General features: G+C 46.0%; 1 protein-coding gene across 1 annotated transcript; it reads left to right on the top strand.

The window, feature by feature from the left end:
• Window positions 1-441: 441 nt before the first annotated feature.
• lonp2 (lon peptidase 2, peroxisomal) lies at window positions 442-24,351 on the top strand. Its single transcript, NM_001173599.1, is given in 15 exon segments — window positions 442-748; window positions 1,597-1,849; window positions 2,344-2,475; window positions 2,656-2,778; window positions 3,476-3,639; window positions 6,215-6,309; window positions 6,855-7,113; window positions 9,962-10,103; window positions 11,864-12,014; window positions 12,326-12,452; window positions 16,031-16,179; window positions 17,624-17,757; window positions 19,034-19,241; window positions 19,359-19,549; window positions 23,262-24,351. Coding segments are annotated over 15 exon segments (2,592 nt in total). The 5' UTR covers window positions 442-515; the 3' UTR covers window positions 23,493-24,351.
• The last annotated feature ends 3,104 nt before the right edge of the window (window positions 24,352-27,455 follow it).

Below are 27,455 nucleotides of genomic sequence, written 5' to 3'. Positions count from 1 at the left end.
GTGGCCAACATCTAAACTGCACCTGGGCTGGAATAATACATTTTGGCCTTGCTCTAGCATTTCAAAGATGATGGTACAAAAAAATATATAAAAGAACGGTTGGTTTTTTCTTTGTATTATATTTTACCAGATCTATTGTGTTATATTCTCCTAAATTCCTTTCACATTTCCACAAACTTCAAAGTGTTTCCTTTCAAATGGTATCCTTGCTTCAGGTCCTGAGCTACAGGCAGTTAGATTTGGGTACGTCATTTTAGGCGAAAATTGAAAAGAAGGGGCGGATCCTTAAGAGGTTTTAAGAAACAACATTGTACTGTATCAATTTGGAAACATTCTCATCTGAAAACTCCACTGGCAATTGAGCGTTGCGCCAGCAGAGGGCGTTTGTCCCCTACTGCACGCCGTAGTTTGCAATGTTTTGACATTCGCCCTAGCCTGTCACGCGATGTCGAAAGAAGTACTATACATTTTGTCCATATTGACCTGAAGATAGGTAGCTGGGAAAACATAAAATAATGTCATCCAACAGCGGTATCCAAATCCCAAGTCGACTGCCTCTGCTGTTGACCCATGAAGGGGTGCTTTTACCGGGCTCGACGATGCGGATCAGTGTTGAAACGGCGAGGAACATGCATCTGGTGAAGAACAGACTACTGAAGGGGACCTCGCTGAAGAGCACCATCATCGGCGTGATACCCAACACCCGAGATCCTGAACACGATACTGAAGATCTCCCCACTTTGCATAGGTAGGTAACAGTAGTTAGCTAATTCTGCTATTTTACATGACATCTCAAAACGTCTTTGTGCCTGCCAAGTGCAGGCCTAACAGCTACCTGTTGTAGTCGAGCTATGATGTAACTAAGTTAGCAAGCTGTACAACAACCACTGTCAGTTAAATGTCACATTGAGAAAAGCTAGCTAGTGTACTTCAACTTCACTCAATGGGAACTATGCCATGTCCTGCCTATTATCGCACAGGATGTTGTTTGAATGTTTCGAAATGTTTACGATGGTGGTGCGATAAGTAAGCGATGTTATATTATTTCTTATTAAGAATTCCTTTAATTGATTCTTGAAAATAGGACTAACTTGATAGCTAACTCATGCTTTACATTTTTGAAAGTGTAATTTAAACTTTTTTCCCATGCTCTCCTGTAAGTTGTTCTAGAATGGTCGTTTGAACTTCAGATGGACTTTAACCTTGCGTTTAGCAGGATACAACCATGTTAGTTCACTGGTTACTAAGTAGCAATATGTGTCCCTCTATGCTTTAATAAGTGCAACAACTGAAGTAGGACGCCAATGTTAAATCATATTGGTAATTCACAATTTTCTCTGGCACAACATTAATCATATATCTTACTCTTTTGGCTTTGACTCTCTGTACACTAGCTGTGTTGTAGATGTTATGGTCAGAGACAGCAACTCAAGTGGCACCCTTTTCCCTACATAGTGCACTAATTACATTTTGACCAGAGCCTTATGTGCCCTGGTCAACAGTAGTGCACTGTATAGGTAGTAGGGTGTCATTTGGGAGGGACGATTCGGTTTTTCCTCGCCTCATACCATTCTGTAATTACCGCTCCATTATTAGTATTGGCACGGCGGGGCTGGCGGTGCAGGTAGTGGGCAGTAACTGGCCCAAGCCCCACTACACACTGCTCATCACAGGGCTGTGTCGCTTCCGCGTGGCCCAACTGCTGAAGGAGGGGCCCTTCCCCGTGGCTGAGGTGGAGCAGCTGGATAAGCTGGAGCAGTACACCAGCCCAGAGGAGATGTCTGAGGCAGCCGGGCCAGAGGGAGAGCTGGGGGAGCTGTCCCAGAGGTTCTACCAGGCCGCTGTGCAGGTGGGTGTGACAGACAATGCAGGAGCAGCATCCCTGACGTTCAGTAATATAATCTACAGTATAAGTGTGTCCTATAAAAAATAATATACCATTTAGCAGATGCTTTTATCCAAAGCCACTAGTATTACAGTAACCGTGAATGTATGTATTTTTAGTATGTGACCCCATCGGGACTAGAACCCACAGCTCTAGTGTTAGCACCACACTCACTGAGCCACACAGGACCAGAAGCTATGGCTTTATGTTCTTTTAGCATAGCCAATGAGGATTCCTTCAATGTGGGTAATAGGCTAGGCTACTCTTCTGTAAATGTACAGAATATTATCCACCTATGTTATGTATGTCATGGTATGTGTTTACGTAGACAGATTTACTGCTAGTTGTACACACAGACCTTGATTTCTGATCTCTCCACCCCTGTCCATGTTTCATATCTGTCCCCTGTGTACTGTTTCTTCACTATGTTGTCTTTCCTCTCTGTGTGTCTGTGTTAGTTGGTAGGCATGTTGGACATGTCTGTTCCTGTGGTGGCCAAGTTGAGAAGGCTCTTGGACAGCCTCCCCAGGGAGACCCTGCCTGATGTCCTGGCTTCTATGATTCATACCTCCAACAAAGAGAAGCTCCAGGTAGAGCAATGTGTTTCTGTGTCTGTGGGAGCTTGTTCATTCACGTACCATGTGTCGTTTTTAGAAATGTCAAATATTTTTTTATTGACATCGCTGTGTAAGGGCATGAATGTATCAGCTATATGCGTCTCTTCCTGCTTTCTGTTATACACTTACAGTGATATGTATGTGGACATGCAGGTTCTGGATGCAGTGAGTCTGGAGGAACGTTTTAAGAAGACTCTTCCCCTGCTGACCAGACAGATTGAGGGTCTCAAACTGCTGCAGAAGACCAGAAAACTAAGACCAGACGATAACAAAAGGGTAAAGGCGTTCGCATGCTTCCCAGCCAAAACAGTTCGGAAGAGTTTGTGCATATATTATGACAACGTTTTTGTTCGTTCTGGACTCCAGTAAGGTTTTTTTTGTCTGTTCTGGCACACACAACTTTTTCTCTAGGCCAGCCGAAGTTCGGGTGCCGAAGTCTTCGTCTGTGATTGGTCAAATGTAGGGATTCTTCAATAAAGTCTTTGTTGTCATTCAACGAGAGACGACTCGTTTTCATGCACATTTTTTTAATTGAGAAATACTGCACCTAACATCTCAGTTAGATGTAAAATTGCCCGACCAAGATCTCAGCAAAAACTCAAGAAATCTCTTTAATTTTCATGTTATCTTAGATTAATTCTAACTAGTTTGAGGAAGTGTATACTAGCTATGGCTTCTCAAAGGGGACAAACAGTACTATTGTCACTTTTCTTCTCGTTTTTCTAGCGAAGGTCTTTTAAGGGAGTATACAATCACACTCGTTCAGTTTGGCTATTCGCTTAGCCGTCAGCCGAACTGAAGCATGCTGACGCTTGAATGACAAAGACTACTCAACTGTTAGCGTTTCTTCTAGGAAGAAGTGTCACACTTGTGGCCATGCTAGAAGATCAGAGGCAGTGCCTGCTTAGAATTGAAATGCAGAGATTATACAGTATGCCTAATGCTTGGCACTCTTCCCTCCCCTATCTCTCAGGTGCTGGCTGTACGTAAAGGCGGTGTGCTTCCTGGTCATCAGTTCTCCTTGGATGAAGAGGGTGATGATGAGGATGGTGATGACACAGCTGTCCTGGAGAGGAAGGTTAAAGGAGCGAATATGCCAGAGCCTGCCTTGCGTGTCTGTCTCAAAGAGCTCAAAAGGTACCCACAGTTTATTTACCTTACATTCCAATGGATTCAGACTTCCTAGTTATTTGGGAACACTTGCAGTGTGTGTGTACAGTATGTATGTATATGTCCATAGTAGTGGCATTGACACAAACAATGCCTTCAGAAAGAATTCACAACCCATGGGATAAAAATGTATTTGTCATTTTTTTTGTCAACGATCTACACAAATACTCTGTCAAAGTGGAAGAAAAATTCTAACATTTGTAAAATAATTAATGAAAAATAAAACACTAATACATCTTGATTACATACAATGCCTTCAGAAAGTATTCATACCCCTTGACTTATTCTACATTTTGTTGTGTAAAGGCCTGAAATCTATGCACTATACACCATAATGACAAAGTGAAAACAAGTTTTTAGAATTGTTTGCACATTTTTTGAAAATGAAATACAGAAATATCTCATTTACATAAGTATTCAACCCCAAGTCAATACATGTTAGAATCACCTTTGACAGCAATTACAGCTGTGTCTTTCTCGGTAAGTCTCTCGAAGAGCTTTCCACACCTGGAATGTAAACAAGTTGCACATTATTCTTTAAAGGATTTGTCAAGCTCTGTCAAGTTGGTTGTTGGTCATTGCCAGACAGCCATTTTCAATTATTGCCATAGATTTTCAAGCATATTTAAGTCAACTGTAACATGGCAACATCAACTGTAACATGGCAACATCAACTGTAACAAGGAACATTCAATGTCATCTTGGTCATGCCTGTACACGACTGCATGGCCAGGCACGACTCCAACACCTTCATTAAGTTTGCAGATGACACAACAGTGGTAGGCCTGATCACTGACAAGACAGCCTACAGGGAGGAGGTCAGAGACGTGGCTGGGTGGTGCCAGAATAGCAACTTCTCTCTCAACGTGATTAAGACAAAGGAGATAATTGTGGACTACAGGAAAAGGAGGACCGAGCATGCCCCCATTCTCATCGACGGGGCTGTAGTGGAGCAGGTTGAGAGCTTCAAGTTCCTTGGTGCCCACATCACCAACAAACTAGAATGGTCCAAACACACCAAGACAGTCGTGAAGTGGGCATGACAGAACCTATTCCCCCTCAGGAGACTGAAAAGATTTGGCATGAGGTCCTCAGATCCTCAAAAGGTTCTACAGCTGCACCATCGAGAGCATCCTGACTGGTTGCATCACTGCTTGGTACGGCAACTGCTCAGCCTCCGACCGCATATGGCACTACAGAGGGTAGTGCGTACGGCCCAATGCATCACTGGGGCTAAGCTGCCTGCCCTCCAGGACCTCTACACCAGGCAGTGTCAAGAGGAAGGCCCTAAAAACTGTCAGAGACTCCAGCCACCCCAGTCATAGACTGTTCTCTCTGCTACCGCATGGCAAGCGGTATCAGAGCGCGAAGTCTATGACCAAAAGGCTTCTCAACAGCTTTTACCCCAAGCCATAACACTCCTGAACAGCTAATCAAATGGCTACCCGGACTATGCATTGTGTGTGTTTGTGTCCCCAAACCCAGTGTATATTTGGCATGTGTTTTAGGTTATTGTCCTGCTGAAAGGTCAATTTGTGTCTGTTGGAAAGCAGACTGAACCAGATTTTCCTCTAGGATTTTCCCAGTGCTTAGCTGAATTTGGTTTATTTTTATCCTAAAAAATCTCCCTAGTCCTTGCCGATGACAATCATACCCATAACATGATGCAGCCACCACCATGCTTAAAATATGAAGAGTGGTACTCAGTAATGTGTTGTGTAGAATTTGCCCCAAACATAACACTTTGTATTCAGGACAGTTCATTTCTTTGCCACATTTTTTGCAGATTTACTTTAGTGCCTTATTGCAAACAGGATGCATGTTTTTATTCTGTACAGGCTTTGTTCTTTTTACTCTGTCAATTAGGTTAGTATTGTGGATTAACTACAATGTTGTTGATCCATCCTCAGTTTTCTCCTATCACAGCTATTCAACTCTGTAACTGTTTTAAAGTCACGATTGGCCTTGTGTCTTTGTAGTGACTGGGTGTATTGATACACCTTCCAATGAATAACTTCACCATGCTCAAAGGGATATTCAATGTCTACCAATAGGTGCCCTTCTGGTCTTTGTGGTTGAATCTGTTTTCGAAATGTACTGCTCGACTGAGGGACCTTGCAATTATCTGTGTGTGTGGGGTACAGAGATGAGATATAGTCATTCAAAAATCATGTTAAACACTATCAATGCACACAGTGAGTCCATGCAATCAACTTATTATTTGACTTGTTAAGCACATTTTTACTCCTGAATGTATTTAGACTTGTCATAACAAAAGGGGTTGAATACTTATTGACTCAATACATATCAACTTTTCATTTTTTTATTAATTTGTAAACATTTGTAAAAACATAATTCCCCCATGACATTATGGGGTATTGTGTGTAGGTATTGTGTGTAGGTATTGTGTGTAGGTAGTGTGGGCCAGTGACACAAAATCTAAATGTAATACATTTTATGTTCCGGCTGTAACACAACAAAATGTGGAAAAAGTAATGGTGTGTGAATACTTTCTGACGGCACTGTATGATAACCTACACAGATTGAAGAAGATGCCCCAGTCCATGCCAGAGTACGCTCTCACCCGAAACTACCTGGATCTTATGGTGGAATTGCCCTGGAGCAAAAGTACCACAGGTATGCACAGTACACCACCATGACACCACTACAATCTCTGGTTCATTTCTTTATTCATTTACACTTTATTCTTTGAACTTAGAAATGTACATATCCATACATGCAGAGCACATCATATGCACGTTATACCTTGAAAATCTCTGTAATGGGATAGGGCATTTTTTTGGGACGAGGGGTAGAAACCAAAGTGTACCACGAGGAAGTCCACCACAGCTCTCTTTTGAACTCTCTGTTCAAAATGGAATTAAAGGCTTCTACCACTAGAGGGAGCTCAATATCATATTTTGAAACTGGTTGCTTTGTCCTCTATAGCCAGTCATTAGACACTTGTTTGAGAGTATTGGGAACATTTGCTTATATGATTCAGCATTACCACACAGGGGAGTCCATACCATATGTCTGCTTAGTCATGTAGCAACATAAAACAATACTTGTTATTACAATCTAGATGAATGGTTTTCTGAATCACTTGGTTGACATTAGATAAGGTCTTTGACAATATTCACGGTGTTGGAATTAAACCCTGATCCTCATTGACTCTGCAGACTGTCTTGATATCCATGCTGCACGGGTGCTGTTGGACAGTGACCACTATGCCATGGAGAAGCTGAAGAGGAGAGTGCTGGAGTACCTGGCTGTGAGGCAGCTGAAGAGCACCCTCAAGGGGCCCATCCTGTGCTTCGTGGGGCCGCCTGGGGTGGGCAAGACCAGTGTGGGGCGCTCCATCGCCCGTACCCTGGGCAGGGAGTTCCACCGCATCGCCCTGGGAGGGGTGTGTGACCAGTCTGACATCCGCGGGCACAGGTAGACTGGATAGGGCAGAGAACGGAGGTGGGGATTAACAGGTGGGCAGGCAGGCAGCTGTGTAGTTCAACTTGAGTGAGGCCTTTTCTGTAACTCACCAGTGGTCATGGTTGATAGGTGGAGACAGATGTGGGTCAACAACAGTAGACAAAAGATTCAGGTAGAAAAGTGCTGTCTATACAGACGATACATATATACTGAGTTTACAAAACATTGGGAACATTTTCCTAATATTGAGTTGCACTTCCTTTTCCCCTCAGAACAGCCTCAATTTGTCAGGGCAAGATGAAGAAAGCATTCCACAGGGATGCTGGCCCATATTGACTCCAATGCTTCCCACAGTTGTGTCAAGTTGGCTGGATGTCCTTTAGGTAGTAGACCATTGTTGCTACGCACAGAAAACTGTTGAGTGTGAAAAACCAAGCAGCTTTGCAGTTCTTGACACACTCAAACCGGTGCGCCTGGCACCTACAATCAAACCTCGTTTAAAGGCATTAAAATATTTTGTCTTGCCCATTCACCCTCTTAATTTCACACATACACAATCCATATCTCAATTGTCTTGAGGCTTAAAAATCCTTCTTTAACCTGTCTCTTCCCCTTCATCTACACTGATTTTGAAGTGAATTTAACAAGTGGAGCACGGTCGCCAGGTGCACGGTGTTTCCTCTGACACATTGGTGCGGCTGGCTTACGGGTTATTGTGTCAAGAAGCAGTGCGGTTGGGTTGTGTTTTGGAGGACGCGCGGCTCTCGCCCTTCACCTCTCCCGAGTCCGTACGGGAGTTACAGCGATGTAACAAGACTGTAACTACCAATTGAATACCACGAAATTGTGGAGAAAACAGGGTAAAAATATAGATTTTATTAACAAGTGACGTCAATAAGGGATCAAAGGTTTCAGCTGGTCAGTCTGTCCTGGAACGCGCAGGTGTTCCTAATGTTTTGTATACAGTATACACTACATGGCCAAAAGTACATGACCGCTCGTCGAATTTCTGCAATGTGAGTAATCCTGAGAGGGAAAACTAGGAGTGGAAGCATGATGTAATCTTTCATGTTCAAATGGTTCTCCTGTCATTATGGAGACTCGGCGGGATGATGACATCTCAGCCAGCAGGTCCTTCCTGTGTCTCTCAGCCAGTCTCTGAGTTTATCCATAGCCCCCAGCCTCTAGTCTCATGCATCAATTGTGACACCACACCACACCAAACCACCCACCACTGCAGTTTAGGAAGCTGCCTGTTGTGTGTTTTGATGTGGTTTCAGGTGTGCATAGCGCATGTGTTTACCCATATAAGTGTGGGGCCGGGATGTGAGTTAGGTTCATGCTGGTTCCACCTTACATGGTGTTTGTGTGCTGTGGTGTAGTGTTTGTGTAAATTAAAATCAAATATGGAGAATACAAGAGGTGTAGACTGTGAAATCCTTACTTACGAGACCTTTCACCAACAATGCAGAGGTAAAGTAAGAATGTGCAAATAAAAAACAATAACATAATTAATAACAATAACGAGGCTATATACAAGGAGTGCAGAGTCGATGTGTAAAAATCGTCTGTCCTCGTTTGCAACGCTCACTATCGAGTTCCAAACGGCCTTTGTAAGCAACTTCAGCACAATAACTGTTAGTCAGCAACTTCATGAAATGGGTTTCCGTTGCCAATCAGCCGCATACAAGCCTAAGATCACCATGCGCAATGCCAAGCGTCGGCTGGAGTGGTGTAAAGCTTGCCGCCATTGGACTGGAGCAGTGGAAACGCCTTACTCTGTAGTGACGCTTCATCATCTGGCAGTCCAAAGGACGGATCTGGATTTGGCGGATGCCAGGAGAACGCTACTTGCCCCAATGCATAGTGCCAACTGTGAAGTTTGGTGGAGGAGGAATAATGGTCTGGGGCTGTTTTTCATGGTTTGGGCTAGGCCCCTTAGTTCCAGTGAAGGGACATCCTAACGCTACAGCATGCAATGACATTCTAGACGATTCTGTGCTTCCAACTTTGTGGCAACAGTTTGGGGAAGGCCCTTTCCTGTTTCAACGTGACAATTCCCCTGTGCACAAGGCGAGGTTCGTACAGAAATTGTTTGACGAGATCGGGGTAGAAGAACTTGACAGGCCTGCACAGAGCCCTGACCTCAACCCCATCGAACACCTTTGGGATGAATTGGAACGCCGACTGTGAGCCAGGCCTAATTGCCCAACATCAGTGTCCGACCTCACTAAAGCTCTTGTGGCTGAATGGAAGCAGGTCCCCACAGCAATGTTCCAACACCTAGTGGAAAGCCTTCCCAGAAGAGTGGAGGCTGTTATAGCAACTTCATATTAATGCCCGTGATTTTGGAATGAAATATTCGACGAGCGGTCATGTACTTTTGGCCATGTAGTGTATATTCCACAATGTTGATGGATGAGTCCTGGGTGGATGAATCTTTGAAAATATTCCAATTAGTATTTTCAAATCAGTCCTGCAGTGTTGAGGCGGCCCCCTCTGTCCAGTGCCTCACTATCTGTGCTGGTGGCTCCCTCTTGAGTTGCTGCTTGTAGGCTGGGAGTAGGAACAGAGAGACGTGATCAAGGATGTTTGTATATACATGGTCCAGCACGTTGTTTAAGCATCCTGTTTGGCTTCCTTGTTTTTAGTCTTTCTCCTTCCATTGATTCTCTCTCTGTCCTATCATTATCTCACTGCACACCTTTCTTGTTTTGCTTGCATTTTCTTTCCTCTGTACTCCTTATCTATCCCTCTCTTCTTCCTCCTTTTGCCTCCTTTCCTTTCTGCACCCCATTTTCTGTCCTCTATGTACTGGTCTCTCTGTCTGACATGATGTCCTTTCGCTCCCTGTCTCCAGGAGGACCTACGTGGGCAGCATGCCTGGCCGCATCATCAACGGGCTGAAGACGGTGGGAGTCAACAACCCTGTCTTCCTGCTGGACGAGGTGGACAAGCTAGGCAAGAGTCTGCAGGGAGACCCTGCCTCTGCCCTGTTGGAGGTGAGAAACCTGGGACCACCAGACCAGGGGGCAGCTTCGTGGTCTCTGATACAAACAATATGGAGTACAAAGGGGAAGAGATAGGAAAGGATTGAGTGATACAGGGAGATGGACAGAGACTCATCCAGACAGGCAGGCAGAGAGAGAGAGATAAGATTCTACATAGATTATATATAGAGGAGGATGGAGGAAACAAGTCATATCAAATAAGTCTGCATGTAAGAAGTCAACACCTGTCTGATCTCTAGAAAGACCCAGTAGTCCCCTGGAGGTAGGTCTGTGACCTGGGCTGGTTCACCTGGCCCTGCTCCACTTCCTGCTGGAGTTATCAGCTCCTATGGTGCATCACTGTCCCACTTCACCTCCTGGAAACACAATGGGAGAGGAGGGATTAAGAATCCCCATCACAGTGATGGACGGAGACAAATGAGCACTGTAGTGTCCACACACACTCACTCACTCACCACTGAATGTATGTGGGGAGTCTCACGTGTGAATGTCCTGAAGATGCGAGTCGCTATGTTTAGGTGAGCAGGATGCCTACCTATCTACAGCAGTGTGATAGCCTTGCTGATACCAGGAGAAGATTCATCTCTGGGAAAGGATTACGGCTAGCTCCGATAAGAGCCCCACTAGCCTCAAGTCCAAGCTTGACCCCCAAGTAGAAATGGTGCGCACTACTCAGACATGCCACACTTTCTGTTACACACATTTTCACACACTCCTAGTTCAAAAGCCGTCTTGCATGCTTCCACATGCTCCCTCTGTCCCATTGTTTGCTTTAATCCTTTTATCTACTGGCGTGGTACTGTAGTCCTGCGTGGTACTGTAGTCCTGCGTGGTACTGTAGTCCTGCGTGGTACTGTAGTCCTGCGTGGTAATGTAGCCCTGCGTGGTAATGTAGCCCTGCGTGGTAATGTAGCCCTGCGTGGTACTGTAGCCCTGCGTGGTACTGTAGTCCTGCGTGGTACTGTAGTCCTGCGTGGTAATGTAGCCCTGCGTGGTAATGTAGTCCTGCGTGGTAATGTAGTCCTGCGTGGTACTGTAGCCCTGCGTGGTAATGTAGCCCTGCGTGGTACTGTAGTCCTGCGTGGTACTGTAGTCCTGCGTGGTACTGTAGCCCTGCGTGGTACTGTAGCCCTGCGTGGTACTGTAGCCCTGCGTGGTACTGTAGCCCTGCGTGGTACTGTAGCCCTGCGTGGTACTGTAGCCCTGCGTGGTACTGTAGCCCTGCGTGGTACTGTAGCCCTGCGTGGTACTGTAGCCCTGCGTGGTACTGTAGCCCTGCGTGGTAATGTCATCCTGCTTTGTGGGTGCCAGTGTTTGCAGAACACATCACAGCCAAACCGAAACTTCAGGCTCAGTCACAGAATTACCCATCAGGTCCACTTTTCTGCTGCATTCAACATTCCACCTTCTTACTCCCACTTTCCCTCTCACTCTCTCTCTATTTTTCTTCCTCTCTCTCTGCTTGGGTGCCCAGAGGGATAGAGAGAGGCAGAGCAGGGAGGAGGAGAAGGGATGTGGGGGAGGAAGCAAAGCAGAATGATTTGTTTATTGCCTCTGGCAGTGTGAAGTCTGAACCAACAATACACAGACACACACAGTGTAAATGTTTCTACATCTGCAGCTGGTAGACATGCAGCTCATTAGTAATGGTTGCTAACCAGTTGAGTATAATGAAATATGCATTCCTGTTGTTGAGTGTTAACTGGGCTCCTAATACTGAGTCTCTTCTGTGTCCGCCTGACTCCCACCAGGTCCTGGACCCAGAGCAGAACCACAGCTTCACAGACCACTACCTCAACGTGGCCTTCGACCTCTCCCAGGTCCTGTTCATCGCTACAGCCAACTCCACGGCCACCATCCCTCCGGCCCTGTTGGACAGGATGGAGGTCCTCCAGGTGCAAGGTCAGAGGCCAGGGGTCAAGGGTCATCTTGTTGGGCAGAGTGGTCAGCTGAAGAGGCATTAAGTACCTGTCTTGGCCATTGATTTATGTAGAATCAATGTAACTGGTTATTAACACATTAATAACTGGTTATTAACACATTAATAACTGGTTATTAACACATTCATAGCACACGTCATGGTGTAGCCCCAAGACACAGTGGGTAGTTCCCCTCCAAGATTGATGTGGTGTCAGCCTGGATAAATATGGTAATGACCTGTCAGGAAGAGGTGTTTGTTACATTCTCTGGATCTGTGTATGATGTCCTCTCAGGGTACACTCAGGAGGAGAAGGTGGAGATAGCTCATCGTCACCTGATTCCCCATCAGCTAGAACAGCATGGACTCACCCCCCAACAGCTCCAGATACCTCAGGACACCACCCAGGACATCATTAGCAAGTACGAACACAAACACTCACACATACGCCGGGGGTGCTTTACACACGCTAGGAGAGTGGCAGGTCAGAGAGAGGAGGGAAGTGACTATCTTTCTAGCAGGACAGAAGGGGGAGATTACCAGAGCCAGACCGGTTCAGACGGGTCGCAGAGGGCACCCACTGGTACATTTTTATTGTCACATGCTTCGTAAACAACAGGTGTAGATAAACAGTGAAATGCTTACTTACAGGCCCTTCCCAACAATGCAATATAAATATATTTTTTGTATAGAAAATTACGCATGAGCAAGGGTAACTTTGCTATATTACATGGGGTACCAGTACCGGGTCGATGTGCAGGTGTACGAGGAAATTGATGTAGATACACTACATGACCAAAAGTATGTGGACACCTGCTCGTCGAACATCTCATTTCAAAATCATGGGCATTAATTTGGAGTTGGTCCCTCCTTTGCTGCTATAACAGCCTCCACTCTTCTGAAAAGGCTTTCCACTAGAAGTTGGAACATTGCTGCGGAGACTTGCTTCCATTCAGCCACAAGCATTAGTGAGGTCAGGCACTGATGTTGGGCGTTCCAATGGGGTTGAGGTCAGGGCACTGTCATGCTGAAACAGGAAAGGGCCTTCCCCAAACTGTTGCCACGAAGTTGGAAGCACAGAATCGTCTAGAATGTCATTGTATGCTATAGTGTTAAGATTTCCCTTCACTGGAACTAAGGGGCCTAGCCCGAACCATGAAAAACAGCCCAGACCATTATTTTTCCTCCACCAAACTTTACAGTTGGCACGATGCATTGGGGCAGGTAGCATTCTCCTGGCATCCGCCAAACTCAGATTCGTCCATCGGACTGTCAGATGGTGAAGCGTGATTCACCACTCCAGAGCACACATTTCCACTGCTCCAGAGTCCAATGGTGGCGAGCTTTACACCACTCCAGCCGACGCTTGGTGTTACGTATGGTGATCTTAGGCTTGTGTGCGGCTGCTCGGCCATGGAAACCCATTTCATGAAGCTCCCGACGAACAGTTATTGTGCTGACGTTGCTTCCTGAGGCAGTTTGGAACTCTGTAGTGAGTGTTGCAACAGAGCACATCCTATGATGGTGCCACGTTCAAAGTCACTGAGCTCTTCAGTAAGACCATTCTACTGCCAATGTTTGTCTATGGAGATTGCATGGCTGTGTGCTCAATTTTATACACCTGTCAGCAACGGGTGTGGTTGAAATAGCTGAATCCACTAATTTGAAGGGGTGTCCATACTTTTGTATGTTCATATAGGTAGGGGTAAAGGTAACAAGACCGATAATAGACTGTGTGTGTGTGTGTGTGTGTGTGTGTGTGTGTGTGTGTGTGTGTGTGTGTGTGTGTGTGTGTGTGTGTGTGTGTGTGTGTGTGTGTGTGTGTGTGTGTGTGTGTGTGTGTGTGTGGTCCAAAAGAGTTAGTGCAAAAAGGGTCAATGCAGATAGTCCGAGTAGCTATTTGGTTAACTACACTGAACAAAAATATAAACGCAACATGCACCAATTACAGTTTATATAAGGAAATCGGTCAATGGAAATTAATGTATTAGACCCTTATCTATGGATTTCACATGACTGGGAATACAGATATGTGTCTGTTGGTCACAGATACCTTGAAAAAAGAAAGGTAGGGTGTGGATCAGAAAACCAGTCAGTATCTGGTGTAACCACCATTTGCCTCATGCAGCACAACACATCTCCTTCGCATAGAGTTGATCAGGCTGTTGATTGTGGAATGTTGTCCCACCCTTCAATGGCTGTGTGAAGTTGTTGGATATTGGCGGGAACTGAAACGCAGTGTGTCGTACATATCGATCCAGAGCATCCCTACCATGCTCAATGGGTGACATGCAGGCCGTGGAAGAACTGGGACCTTTTCAGCTTCCAGGAATTGTGTATAGATCCTTGCGACATGGGGCTGTGCATTATCATGCTGAAACATGAGGTGGCGGCGGATGAATAGCACGATAATGGGCCTCAGGATCTCGTCACGGTATCTCTGTGCATTCAAATTGCTATCGATCAAATGCATTTGTGTTCATTGTCCATAGCTTATAGCCATACCATAACTCCACTGTCACATTGGGCGCTCTGATCACAACGTTGACATCAGCAAATCACTCGCCCACACGACGCCATACACACTGTCCTGCCTTCTGCACGGTACAGTTGAAACTGGGATTCATCCGGGAAGAGCACACTTCTCCAGCGTGCAAGTGGCCATCAAAGGTGAGCCTTTGCCTACAGAAGTCGCCTAACTGCAGTCAGGTCAAGACCCCGGTGAGGACGATGAGCACACAGATGAGCTTCCCTGAGACGGTTTCTGACAGTTTGTGCAGAAATTCTTCGGTTTCATCAGCTGCCCGGGTGGCTGGTCTCAGACGATCCTGCAGGTGAAGAAGCCGGATGTGGAGGTTCTGGGCTGGCGTGGTTACATGTGGTCTGTGGTTGTGAGGCCGGTTGGACATACTGCCAAATTCTCTAAAAAGACGTTGAAGGCAACTTATGGTAGAGACATGAACAAATTATCTGGCAACAGCTCTGGTGGACATTCCTGCAGTCAGCAAGTCAATCCCACGCTCCCTCAACCTGAGACATCTGTGGCATTGTGTTGTGTGACAAAACTGCAGATTTTAGTGCCCTTTTATTGTCCCCAGAACAAGGTGCACCTGTGTAATGATCATGCTGTTTAATCAGCTTCTTGATATGCCTTGAGATATTCTCCCTAACAGGGATGTAAACAAATTTGTGCACAAAATCTGAGAGAAATAAGCTTTTTGTACGTATGAAACATTTCTGGGATCTTTTATTTCAGCTCATGAAACATGGGACCAACACTTTACATGTTGCGTTTTATATTTTTGTTCAGTGTATTTAGCAGTCTTATGGTTTGGGGGTAGAAGCTGTTCAGGAGCCTTTTGGTCCTGGTCTTAGCGCTCCGGTACCATTTGCTGTGCGGTGGCAGAGAACAGTCTATGACTTGGGTGTGGCTGGAGTCTTTGACAATTTTTAGGGCCTTCCTCTGACACCGCCTGGTATAGAGGTCCTGGATGGCAGGGAGTTCGACCCCAGTGATGTACTGGGCCGTACGCACTATCCTCTGTAGCGCATCTTGATGCAACCAGTCAAGATGCTCTCAGTGGTGCAGCTGCAGAACTTTTTGAGGATCTGAGGGCCCATGCCAAATCTTTAGAAAAATACATAGAAGAAGACAGAATGCCACTGGGGCTGGCAGGCTGAAGAACAAGGAGAAAGGTGGTCAGAGCATGCTGCAAATGGGGCCAGCACCTATCAGCAGGGCCAGGGGGGAGATTGTGATGTCTCAAACAGTCACTCACATTACACTGTCATTTTAACCATAATGGTTGGTGATAGCGGAACGTGTGTGTGTGTGTGTGTGTGTGTGTGTGTGTGTGTGTGTGTGTGTGTGTGTGTGTGTGTGTGTGTGTGTGTGTGTGTGTGTGTGTGTGTGTGTGTGTGTGTGTGTGTGTGTGTGTGTGTGTGTGTGTGTGTGTGTGTGTGTGTGTGTGTGTGTGTGTGTGTGTGTGTGTGTACGCAGGTACACTCGTGAGGCCGGTGTCCGCTCCCTGGAGAGGAAGATCGGTGCGATCTGTCGAGCAGTGGCAGTGAAGGTCGCAGAGGGTCACAATGTTACCAAATCAGAGGCTGCGCCTGCTGAGAGCGCCCCCCAGGGAGCTGAGCACGGAGGTAGAAAAACCAGCAGGGGAAAGCCACTCTCTGTGGGGCGGGAGGGGGGACTGACTGACTGACTGGCACAGCTACAGTATCAGGCCCTGCCCTCAAACATACTGCAGTGGTGAGCTGGACTCAGCAGTGCCTCAGTGGCCTGCTGTATTCTGCATAAATACAGACTAGCACTCCCCACATACAAGCTGTGGAATCACAATATCTGCCCCTGGAGGCTGGAGCTAATTGAGTTGTTAGGAACAGACATGGCTATATCATACTATGTACACTTCCAGGTGCTCCCTCCTTCCCTCCAGTGAGCACCGTCACCTCACACACTTTCACACTGCCGGTTGGTTGTGCAGTCCCTGGCCAAAAATCTGCTGACCAATGAACAATGCCCTCTCAAACATAAAGACACGCACGCTCACACACACAGTACACACAGACACGCCATCCCCCTTCTGAAGGGTATGGGGGGGGTTAATCCTGCTAACAGACGGCCTCACGACCACATGCCCCCTGCCTTCCCTCCCCCAGTGTCTCTGTGCAGCAGCTCTTGTGTAACAGGAGAAATCACACTGGCAGTTAACACAGCCAGAGTGGGGGGAGTGGGGGCAGAACAGAGGGGTTTTATGGCTCTGTTGCCCTATTGAAACAGAATTGGACTGCCCCCCCCCCCCTTCTGTGTAACCACTCCCACTGCAAAACAGCAGCAGATGAAAAGAGAGAATGACAGTCTTCCTCTGCTCTTTGTGTAAATGGCTGTCTGTTGCCAGGTAACGGTGACATTATTGGCAGACCGAACAAAGAGTTGTGAGGAGGAGTGTGCGCGCTGTGGGGGGGATCTGTCTTTCTTTTCTCTACCAGCTGCTCCACGACTGGCGGCTCATGACAGCTGTCACATGACCAGTTAGGAGCACGGCTGTTGTTCCTTTGCCCTCCTCTCTCCCCTGGTTGTATCCTTCGTTTCATCCCTCGCTTTGTTTTATCTTTCATGGCACTACACAGCTCCAAGAGGGACTGTCAGAGCTGATTTATATTACACATTCACTCACTACATAGATATGTCAGTCCATAAAGACTGCCCTCTTTAACTATCCATTAAGTGTTTGTAAAATAGTGTTGTGCTGCAGTGTAGTGTTGCCACTGAATGGACTAGCTCTGTTGAGGGGAACACCATGCTCCTCATCCACATTGCATTGGTAGTCAGGTCACATGACCAGTGATCAGCATGTGCATAATAAGAGGTCTGGGGAGGCTGTGTTGTGTACCGCACACAAGAACAAACACTCAGACATGCACTTTGTGCACAAACGCACACCTTGTTGTTTTACGTCCTCCTCCAACCTCTCAAATTAACTTTTGCTGTTGCTAATATTTCTATTCATCTCTATAATTTGCTCACCTGCTTTCTATGTTCTCATTCTCTCTGACCTTGTGTGTGTGTGTGTGTGTGTGTCAGAGGGGAAGCGAGGGAGGAGGGGAGAGGAGCCTGACGGGGTGTCGGCAGACATGGCAGCGCCCCCAGATATGCCCATCGTCATCGACCACATTGCGTTGAAAGACATACTGGGGCCGCACGTCTTTGAGATGGAGGTGAGAGAGGGTAGGGGTTGGCACTGTCTGGCCCAACACACACCCCTGCACTGGGAAGACTGATGCACTGGAGAGAGAAACATTTACTATGCTGATGACACTGCAGATTGCAGCCATTACAGCAGGATGATTCTCTATTGTGGGAAGCACATGTATAGAAAAGCCTTGTCATGCAGAATTAAAGCCAAAGTGTTCTTATGTACCCCTAACACTTGTCCTCTTGAGCAAGTGAGAGAACTATAAACATGCACTTATAACCGTACTAGTTGGCAGACTTGAAGTGTGCGACTTTAAAAGAGTACTATAGATGCACCTAAATGTGCCAAATTGTGATTAGGTTGCTGTTTCTGCAGGCTTAAAGCAGTGTAGCTGTGCTGGAGAAAGTACACACTTATGTTACTAATGTAGCTTAGCATTCCATTCATACCCATGGGATTTGGGGGCGGAGGGGGAGAGAAGGGGTCGGGTGAGGGGCTCTCGAGCTCTCACAGGGGGACTGGAATGTGCCTGTGTTGTGTGTACAGCAGGGAGAGGAGAAGGAGGGTTATTTGGAGGGAAGGCAGACCACAACATTCTTCTAGTCCACATTGAGCATAGGATACTGAGGACTACAGCTAGTTTTAAAACATCGTAAACCCAATACTCTTACTCACACCTCAGTGTTTAGATGACTAAAAATATAGTAGTTATGTGTAGATGACTACAGATCCAGTATCTAGGTGTGTGTGTATACACTGAGTGTACAAAACATTAACAACACCTTCCTAATATTGAGTTGCACCCACACCCCCTTTTGCCCTAAGAATAACATAAATGTGTTGCTGCATGGACTCTACAAGGTGTCGAAAGCGTTCCATAGGGATGCTGGCCCATGTTGACTCTAATGCTTCCCACAATTGTATCAAGTTGGCTAAATGTCCTTTGGGTGGTGGACCATTCTTGATACACATGGGAAACTGTTGAGTGTGAGAAATTCAGCAGCCTTGCAGTTCTTGACACACTCAAACCGGTGTGCCTGGTATACCCCGTTCAAAGGCACTTGAATATTTTCTTTGGCACACATACACAATCCGTCTCATGGCTTAAAAGTCCTTCTTTAACCTGTCTCCTACCCTTCATCTTCACTGATTTGAAGTGGATTTAACAGGTGACATCAATAAGGGATTATAGTTTTTACCTGGATTCACCTGGTCAGTCTAGGTCATGGAAAGAGCAGGTTTTCCTGTTTTGTACACTCAGTGTAGATGACTGTGTTCCTCTCCCTGGTCGTGTCCAGGTGTCGGAGCGTCTGACACTGCCGGGCGTGGCCGTCGGCCTGGCCTGGACCCCCCTGGGAGGGGAGATCATGTTTGTGGAGGCCAGCCGCATGGAGGGTGAGGGCCAGCTGACCCTGACTGGACAACTGGGTGACGTTATGAAGGAATCTGCCCACCTGGCCATGAGCTGGCTGCGCAGCAATGCCAAGACCTACCAGCTGACCAACAGTGAGTGAAGACACAGAACAAAATGCATTATGTCTTAGCTTTGCTACTCATTTACGTCCATATCAAAGCAATACACAATGACGGCTGAAGGACTGTGTGTCTGTCGGTCTGATGTAGTGGTCGGTGGTTCAGATCCTCTTGAGGGGACAGACATCCATCTGCACTTCCCAGCGGGAGCAGTCACAAAGGACGGCCCATCGGCTGGAGTCACCATGGTAACGGTCCTGGCCTCGCTGTTCAGTGGGCGCCTGGTACGGTCTGATGTGGCCATGACTGGAGAGATCACTCTGAGAGGCCTGGTGCTGCCGGTGAGACACAACTACACTTCTGCATAGTGCTGTGACGGTCATGGAATTTTGGATGACTGTAATTGGCCAGCCAAATGACCATGATCTCCGTAAAATAACTGTGTGAATAGCAACAAAAAAATCTAAATGCATATTAAATGCACATTTTCTCATTTCCTCCGCTCCGGACTGCATGTGCTGCAGTAGAAATAGAATAAATAGAATGGGCGTCCCCATTCAAGTCAATGACGGCATAAATGGGTGGACTGGCGGCCATTGTGAGTGTACCCATATGAACAAAGCAGGAAGTAAAATCAGGAAGTGTACCCATCAATATGTGCTGTGATTTGTTGATTCAACTCAACTGACATTACAAAATACATTCCATTGCATGAGCAGTTAACTAGTGGTGGGGTGTCCACTACAAAATAATAGATTCCTTGCCCGTCGACTCCAATTTCTGGGTGTCATGCGTAGTGGAATCGACCCCTAAGATTCAGTATTTTTGTAATGGAGGAGACTGACTAGGCTAGTTGCCATAGGCAACTTCAGAGAACACGAACTCACGCATCTTTCACAGCAAAGAAAGGGCGTGCTAGCGAAGGTGAGCGAGGGGAAGGGCACAGCCAGACATAGGTAGGCAGGTCGGCAGTCAGAGCCATGCATCGGTAATCTAAAGCTGTATCTCGCAGTACTGTGTAGGTGTATCTCACAATTTCTTGCATATTTACTAAAGTAGGGGTTATCAATGAGTAGGCTAAGCTACAAACATGCAACAGACCGAAGACTGAACACACACACTGGCATCTTTCATAGTGAAGAGAAAGAGCAGGCGAGCCAGCAAGAGGGGCAGGCAAACAGTCGGAACCGTGCGTATAGGCTATGTCTTGATAATCTGTATCTCGCAATGTATTGTCTTGAAATACCTCGTCAATTCACCAAAAGTATAGTTTACAGTCGTGGCCAAAAGTTTTGAGAATGACACAAATATACATTTTCACAAAGTCTGCTGCCTCAGTTTGTATGATGGCAATTTGCATATACTCCAGAATGTTATGAAGAGTGGTCAGATGAATTGCAATTAATTGCAAAGTCCCTCTTTGCCATGCAAATGAACTGAATCCCCCAAAAACATTTCCACTGCATTTCAGCCCTGCCACAAAAGGACCGATCACACTGTCATGGAGATCACACTGTCATGCTGATTGAGTTCAAATAATAGACTGGAAGCTTCAAAAGGAGGGTGGTGCTTGGAATCATTGTTCTTCCTCTGTCAACCATGGTTGCCTGCAAGGAAACATGTGCCGTCATCATTGCTTTGCACAAAAAGGGCTTCACAGGCAAGGATATTGCTGCCAGTAAGATTGCAGCTAAATCAACCATTTATCGGATCATCAAGAACTTCAATGAGAGAGGTTCAATTGTTGTGAAGAAGGCTTCAGGGCGCCCAAGAAAGTCCAGCAAGCGCCAGGACCGTCTCCTGAAGTTGATTCAGTTGCGGGATCGGGGCACCACCAGTACAGAGCTTGCTCAGGAATGGCAGCAGGCAGGTGTGAGTGCATCCACGCACAGTGAGGCGAAGACTTTTGGAGGATGGCCTGGTGTCAAGAAGGGCAGCAAAGAAGCCACTTCTCTCCAGGAAAAACATCAGGGACAGACTGATATTCTGCAAAAGGTACAGGGATTGGACTGCTGAGGACTGGGGTAAAGTCATTTTCTCTGATGAATCCCCTTTCCAATTGTATCCGGAAAAAAGCTTGTCCGGAGAAGACAAGGTGAGCGCTACCATTAGTCCTGTGTCATGCCAACAGTAAAGCATCCTGAGACCATTCATGTGTGGGGTTGCTTCTCAGCCAAGGGAGTGGGCTCACTCACAATTATGCCTAAGAACACAGCCATGAATAAAGAATGGTACCAACACATCCTCCAAGAGCAACTTCTCCCAACCATCCAGGAACAGTTTGGTGATGAACAATGCCTTTTCCAGCATGATGGAGCACCTTGCCATAAGGCAAAAGTGATAACTAAGTGGCTCGGGGAACAAAACATCGATATTTTTGGTCCATGGCCAGGAAACTCCCAAAACCTTCATCCCATTGAGAACTTGTGGTCAATCCTCAAGAGGCGGGTGGACAAACAAAAACCCACAAATTCTGACAAACTCCAAGCATTGATTATGCAAGAATGGGCTGCCATCAGTCAGGATGTGGCCCAGAAGTTAATTGACAGCATGCCAGGGGGGATTGCAGAGGTCTTGAAAAAGAAGGGTCAACACCGCAAATATTGACTCTTTGCATCAACTTCATGTAATTGTCAATAAAAGCCTTTGACGCTTATGAAATGCTTGTAATTATACTTCAGTATTCCATAGTAATATCTGACAAAAATATCTAAAGACACTGAGGCAGCAGACTTTGAAAATTAATATTTGTGTCATTCTCAAAACTTTTGGCCACGACTGTACATCAATGAGTAGGCCTAGGGCTAAGCTATTCTAAATTGTGCCAGTGAATTGAAGTTGAACATCGCCAAAAACGTCAGTTTAATTAGACCTAAATGGGCGAAAAAAGGTATTGTGCCTATAGCTTATTTAATGAAACCCTGGCTGTTGATGTCCTAGTTAGTCAATAGATAGCAAAGCAGAGCATCCCCGATTCCCCACTGATCTAAACTTTTTGGAAATGGCAAGTTCACTTTCTCATGCATAAACACATCTCAAGTGCAAATACTGTCCAGCAGCTCAAATCAGCACAATCTGGGGCATTTTTATTAGGAGGGAAGTCTACCATGGATTGCTAAAATAAGGATTATGATCACACTTCAATGTAAATATGATGGGGAGACCTATACATTTAGCAGCCATGCATGAGTTATCAGTGTAGCCTGTTATTGTCTAGACATGACGTTGACATTTCTTCACTGCTAGAATACAAACCTCCGCTCCAGGCTTCAGTCATAAGTCAATTGAATATATATTTTTTAACGAATGTTGAAAAAATGAATCCTGTGTGAATTGTCCTCTGGAATAACGCACATGCTTTCATAATAATTACATGACCAACATCTCTATGAATACTAGTCCCATCCGAATAGGGGTATATAACACGGCAAAGAATAGGCTTATCAGCGTGGAGAGTGAGAGTGCGCCATATCATCCCATGTGAATCTGTCAATGCTGCACGCAGCTGAAATAATCTACTTCCTACACATCTATATTCAAACAAAATAGGCCTTTTATAAGTTGATAAGCAAATGGGCAGCATCATGCTCATGCCAGTCCTCTTTAGAATGCAACAGTTGTGTTCCTAGTAGGACTCTGCAATAATGAGGTGGTGCGCAGCCGAGACGACTCCAAAAATCCTGGAGTCGTTCACCCCTACAGTTATCATAATTTCCATTACCATGGAAATTATTCTAGCACAATACCAGGAAGACATTGCGAGTGTACCCATGAGTTTACCAGTGAAATAGCCAGGTTTAGAGGTTCCAAGCCCATTCTATTAATTGTTTGCTACAACACCTTACTTGTTTCAGCAAGGGGCAACAAAGTTTAATCACGTTAAGAGTCCATGTTATCTCAGAAACTGACTCAACCGCACGAATGTCCGGCTGCCCCGTCTTCGGTCAGCAGTTTGTTCCCAAAAACCCCCCAAGGTTATTTTATTTTCATGACTGTCTTCATCCATAACCGTCAGTTATACGGTAATTGTGCCAGCCCTAATTCTGTCTGCAGGTGGGAGGGATCAAGGACAAGGTCCTGGCAGCTCACAGGGCCGGGGTGAAGCGTGTCATCATCCCAAAGCGCAATGAGAAGGACCTGGAGGAGATCCCAGCTAACGTCCGGGTGGAGCTGGACTTTGTAACAGCCAGCAACCTGGACGAGGTCCTGAACGCAGCCTTCGATGGGGGGTTCCCCGGAATGTCCAACCCTCTCACTCTACCACACATTGTCAGCAAACTGTGAGATGGGTCCCTGTAATATTACCACACTCTGACTAACATATAATAGACAGGAACTCCCATTCATCTTCCTGGTGGATATGGAAAGCTCATAGCACATTGTATCTTCCATACATTAATCTGTATGAGGCAGAAACACACTGACCACATGATTTGTGGTGGATGCATAAACAGGCAGTTATCAGAGGGGGTGTGGGTGTTACTAGTCTGTTGGTAAGGAGGCCTCTGTGACACAAACATGTTCTTTATCTACTTCAACACTTTCCTTAAGTTCATGAGTTGAAACTTTCTCACACAAAGAGGACAGGTTGAAATATAGTGCCCTCCCTTGTAACACCTGTTGCCTTTCCTTCATGGTGTTGCGGATTTGGATCTGACATTCAACATTTATGACCTGACTGGTCTGATCCTGGTGGAGTTCAGACCGATTTAGGACCATCAATCACTTAGTTCTACTGTGTCTGCTGCACACTGGGTTGTTCTGGGAACTGGCTGAAGAATCCACAGTGTGGGACTTATGTGAATTGTAACACTACTAGTCAGTGATAGTTGTTCCAGTTGCTCTGCTGTAAAAGCTCTGGCTACGTACATTTGAATAATAACAAGGCCGGTGACCTTGACCATGCTGTTCATGTACCTCAGATTTAACGACTGAATGAGGTTTACAGAGGCTTCATAATTGGCATCAGCGGTCCGCTCAATATCCAGATAATTCTGCTGGTATGGCTTTACAAGGGATTGTATGTGTGGATACAGGATGAGCGTGATTGCACAGTACTATGTCATACCCCTAAGGGATACAGTCTCACTAAATAGCTCTGTAACAACAGTTGCATAATGAAAATAAAGAATTTCAATACAAATATTAAATTGCATAATTTGCGTGTGTGACGTACTGAAAGTACTCTGTTGAATGTGGTTGAGAATCAGCAGAGCGCGATGCAGCCGTCTTAGCAACAGCAGGGTGTGGATCATCATTCTGCTCTACAACGACGATGAGCCAAGACAAGCTCCACCACAGCATGCCTGCTGCTTCCAGCATCTAGGCTATATACGCCTTCCTTTGGGCCCAACGGGAGAAAGCTACGACTAGAAACCAACTACAGACAATAGTAGCCTACTGTAAATATTAACACTATGGTACGTTTCAGGGAAGGGAAAATAAGGCCTCATCTATGACGCCATCACGAGAGGAAACTACCCTGTGTTGTCAATCATGACTGGAACACACAGCAACACACCAGTAATGAAATCCCACGACGGTTCCAACGCTTATGGACGTCATGTTCACTCTACTATACAGTCACTGTACACTAAATCGAATTGCTGCTTTGATTGAATGAGGACTGGGAAGGAAACAAGCACTTTCACCTAAACAGAATAAGCAGCATATAAACTCAGCAAAAAAAGAAACGTCCCTTTTTCAGGACCCTGTCTTTCAAAGATAATTTGTAAAAATCAAAATAACTTCACAGCTCTTCATTGTAAAGGGTTTAAACACTGTTTCCCATGCTTGTTCAATGAACCACAAACAATTAATGAACATGCATCTGTGGAACGGTTGTTAAGACACTAACAGCTTACAGAGGGTAGGAAATTAAGGTCACAGTTATGAAAACTTAGGACACTAAAGAGGCCTTTCTCCTGACTCTGAAAACACCAAAAGAAAGATGCCCAGGGTCCCTGCTCATCTGTGTGAATGTGCCTCAGGCATGCTGCAAGGAGGCATGAGGACTGCAGATGTGGCCAGGGCAATAAATTGCAATGTCCGTACAGGGAGACAGCACGGACAGCTGATTGTCCTCGCAGTGGCAGACCACGTGTAACAACACCTGCACAGGATCGGTACATCCGAACATCACACCTGCGGGACAGGTACAGGATGGCAACAACAACTGACTGAGTTACACCAGGAATGCACAATCCCTCCATCAGTGCTCAGACTGTCCGCAATAGGCTGAGAGAGGCTGGACTGAGGGCTTGTAGGCCTGGTGTAAGGTAGGTCCTCACCAGACATCAACAACCTCGCGGGACCAGACAGGACTGGCAAAAAGTGCTCTTCACTGACGAGTCGCAGTTTATTCTCACCAGGGGTGATGGTCGGATTCTCGTTTATCGTTGAAGGAATGAGCGTTACACCGAGGCCTGTACTCTGGAGCGGGATCGATTTGGAGGTGGAGAGTCTGTCATGGTCTGGGGCGATGTGTAACAGCATCATCGGACTGAGCTTGTTGTCATTGCAGGCAATCGCAACACTGTGCGTTACAGGGAAGACGTCTTCCTCCCTCATGTGGTACCCTTCCTGCAGGCTCATCCTGACATGACCCTCCAGTATGACAATGCCACCAGCCATACTGCTCATTCTGTGAGTGATTTCCTGCAAGACAGGAATGTCAGTGTTCTGCTATGGCCAGCGAAGAGCTCGGATCTCAATCCCATTGAGCACGTCTGGGACCTGTTGGATCGGAGGGCTAGGGCCATTTCCCCCAGAAATGTCCAAGAACTTGCAGGTGCCTTGGTGGAAGAGTAGGGTAACATCTCACAGCAAGAACTGGCAATCTGGTGCAGTCCATGAGGAGGAGATGCACTGCAGTACTTAATGCAGCTGGTGACCACACCAGATACTGACTTACTTTTGATTTTGACCCCCCTCTGTTCATGGACACATTATTCCCTTTCTGTTAGTCACATGTCTGTGGAACTTGTTCAGTTTATATCTGTTGTTGAATCTTATGTTCATATAAATATACACATTAAGTTCGCTGAAAATAAACGCAGTTGACAGTGAGAGGACGTTTATTTTTTTGCTGAGTTTATGACTGAATATAGCCATTCCTGTTAGGGCCATTACTGGAGGGAGATAATGCATGAGGGGAGTGGGAAGACAAAGCAGCAGCAGGGTCAGAGAAGGAGTGGTCTGTGTTCCCCAGTGGAGTGGGCTGGCAGGGTGCCAAAGTCCCTGGGGGCCTCTGGTAATTATGATCCTACAGAGCTAACCCTTCATTCACCGGCCAGAACACTGACGCCCCAGAGCCTCCACCCAGTACAGGGCTTCAGCTGGGGCGGCATGGGACTGGGAAGCGCACACACGACGTACCATACTTAACAATGCACCTCGCAGCACACACAGACAACCCTAAAGACAATGACAGACCAGTAGGATTGCTGGCCGAAAGTACTTAGCACTTCTGAACAGTGCAAATCTGTAATTTGCAAACCAGTGGCGGTCGGTGCCGTTTAAGATGAGGGAGGACGATCATTTTTTTATGAGCATGGCCTTATTTCTATTACAGCATATTGGATGACTGTCATTCATATTCCATTCACCCAGTTCATTGTAACATTGATAGGTTTAGGCTACTACATGATACTCAAATTTTCCCTATACACATGACTTTGCTACAACTTAGCCTGTAAATGAAAGTTTACAACGTAAGTGCACACAGGTTCGAGAGAAAGATTTAAGGTGACACATTCAATACCACCTTGCACACTCTTGCCTGCATCTAGCTGATTTAGGGTGTAATCATTAGTCCAACAGTTGCAAAAAAGTTTCTATTGGACAAATTCAGGTATGTTTATCCCCATTTAAGAAACATTTTAACAGAATCGGTGGAATGAATACACCCCTGATCACACGCAAACAGTTCCCTATCATAGCCATATACAAACAGCTTGTTGTATTCCTTCTCACATCTACGAGCTCTCACCTTTGCCCTTCGCTTGTGGACTTCAATGCACAACACATTAGCTGTCTGTGACTAGGCGAAACAACCTTTCCAAGCCAAACCTTCATATCATAACCGCTATACACATCCTTTATCGTTGTCACCATATTAGCTAAAGTAACGTCCTAGTCAACATAGCTAATAGAACTAACACATTAGTGAACCCACTACAATCATGCAATACAGTCAGTAAGCAGTTACACTGGCGGCATTAAATTAGTAAAACCAAAGGCTTACTT

The sequence above is a fragment of the Salmo salar genome, chromosome 10 (genome assembly GCF_965601325.2).
Source record: "Salmo salar chromosome 10, fSalSal1, whole genome shotgun sequence".
Classification (NCBI taxonomy): Eukaryota; Metazoa; Chordata; class Actinopteri; order Salmoniformes; family Salmonidae; genus Salmo; species Salmo salar.
Note: the sequence above shows the minus strand (reverse complement) of the source record. Positions and strands in the feature narration are given on the sequence as shown.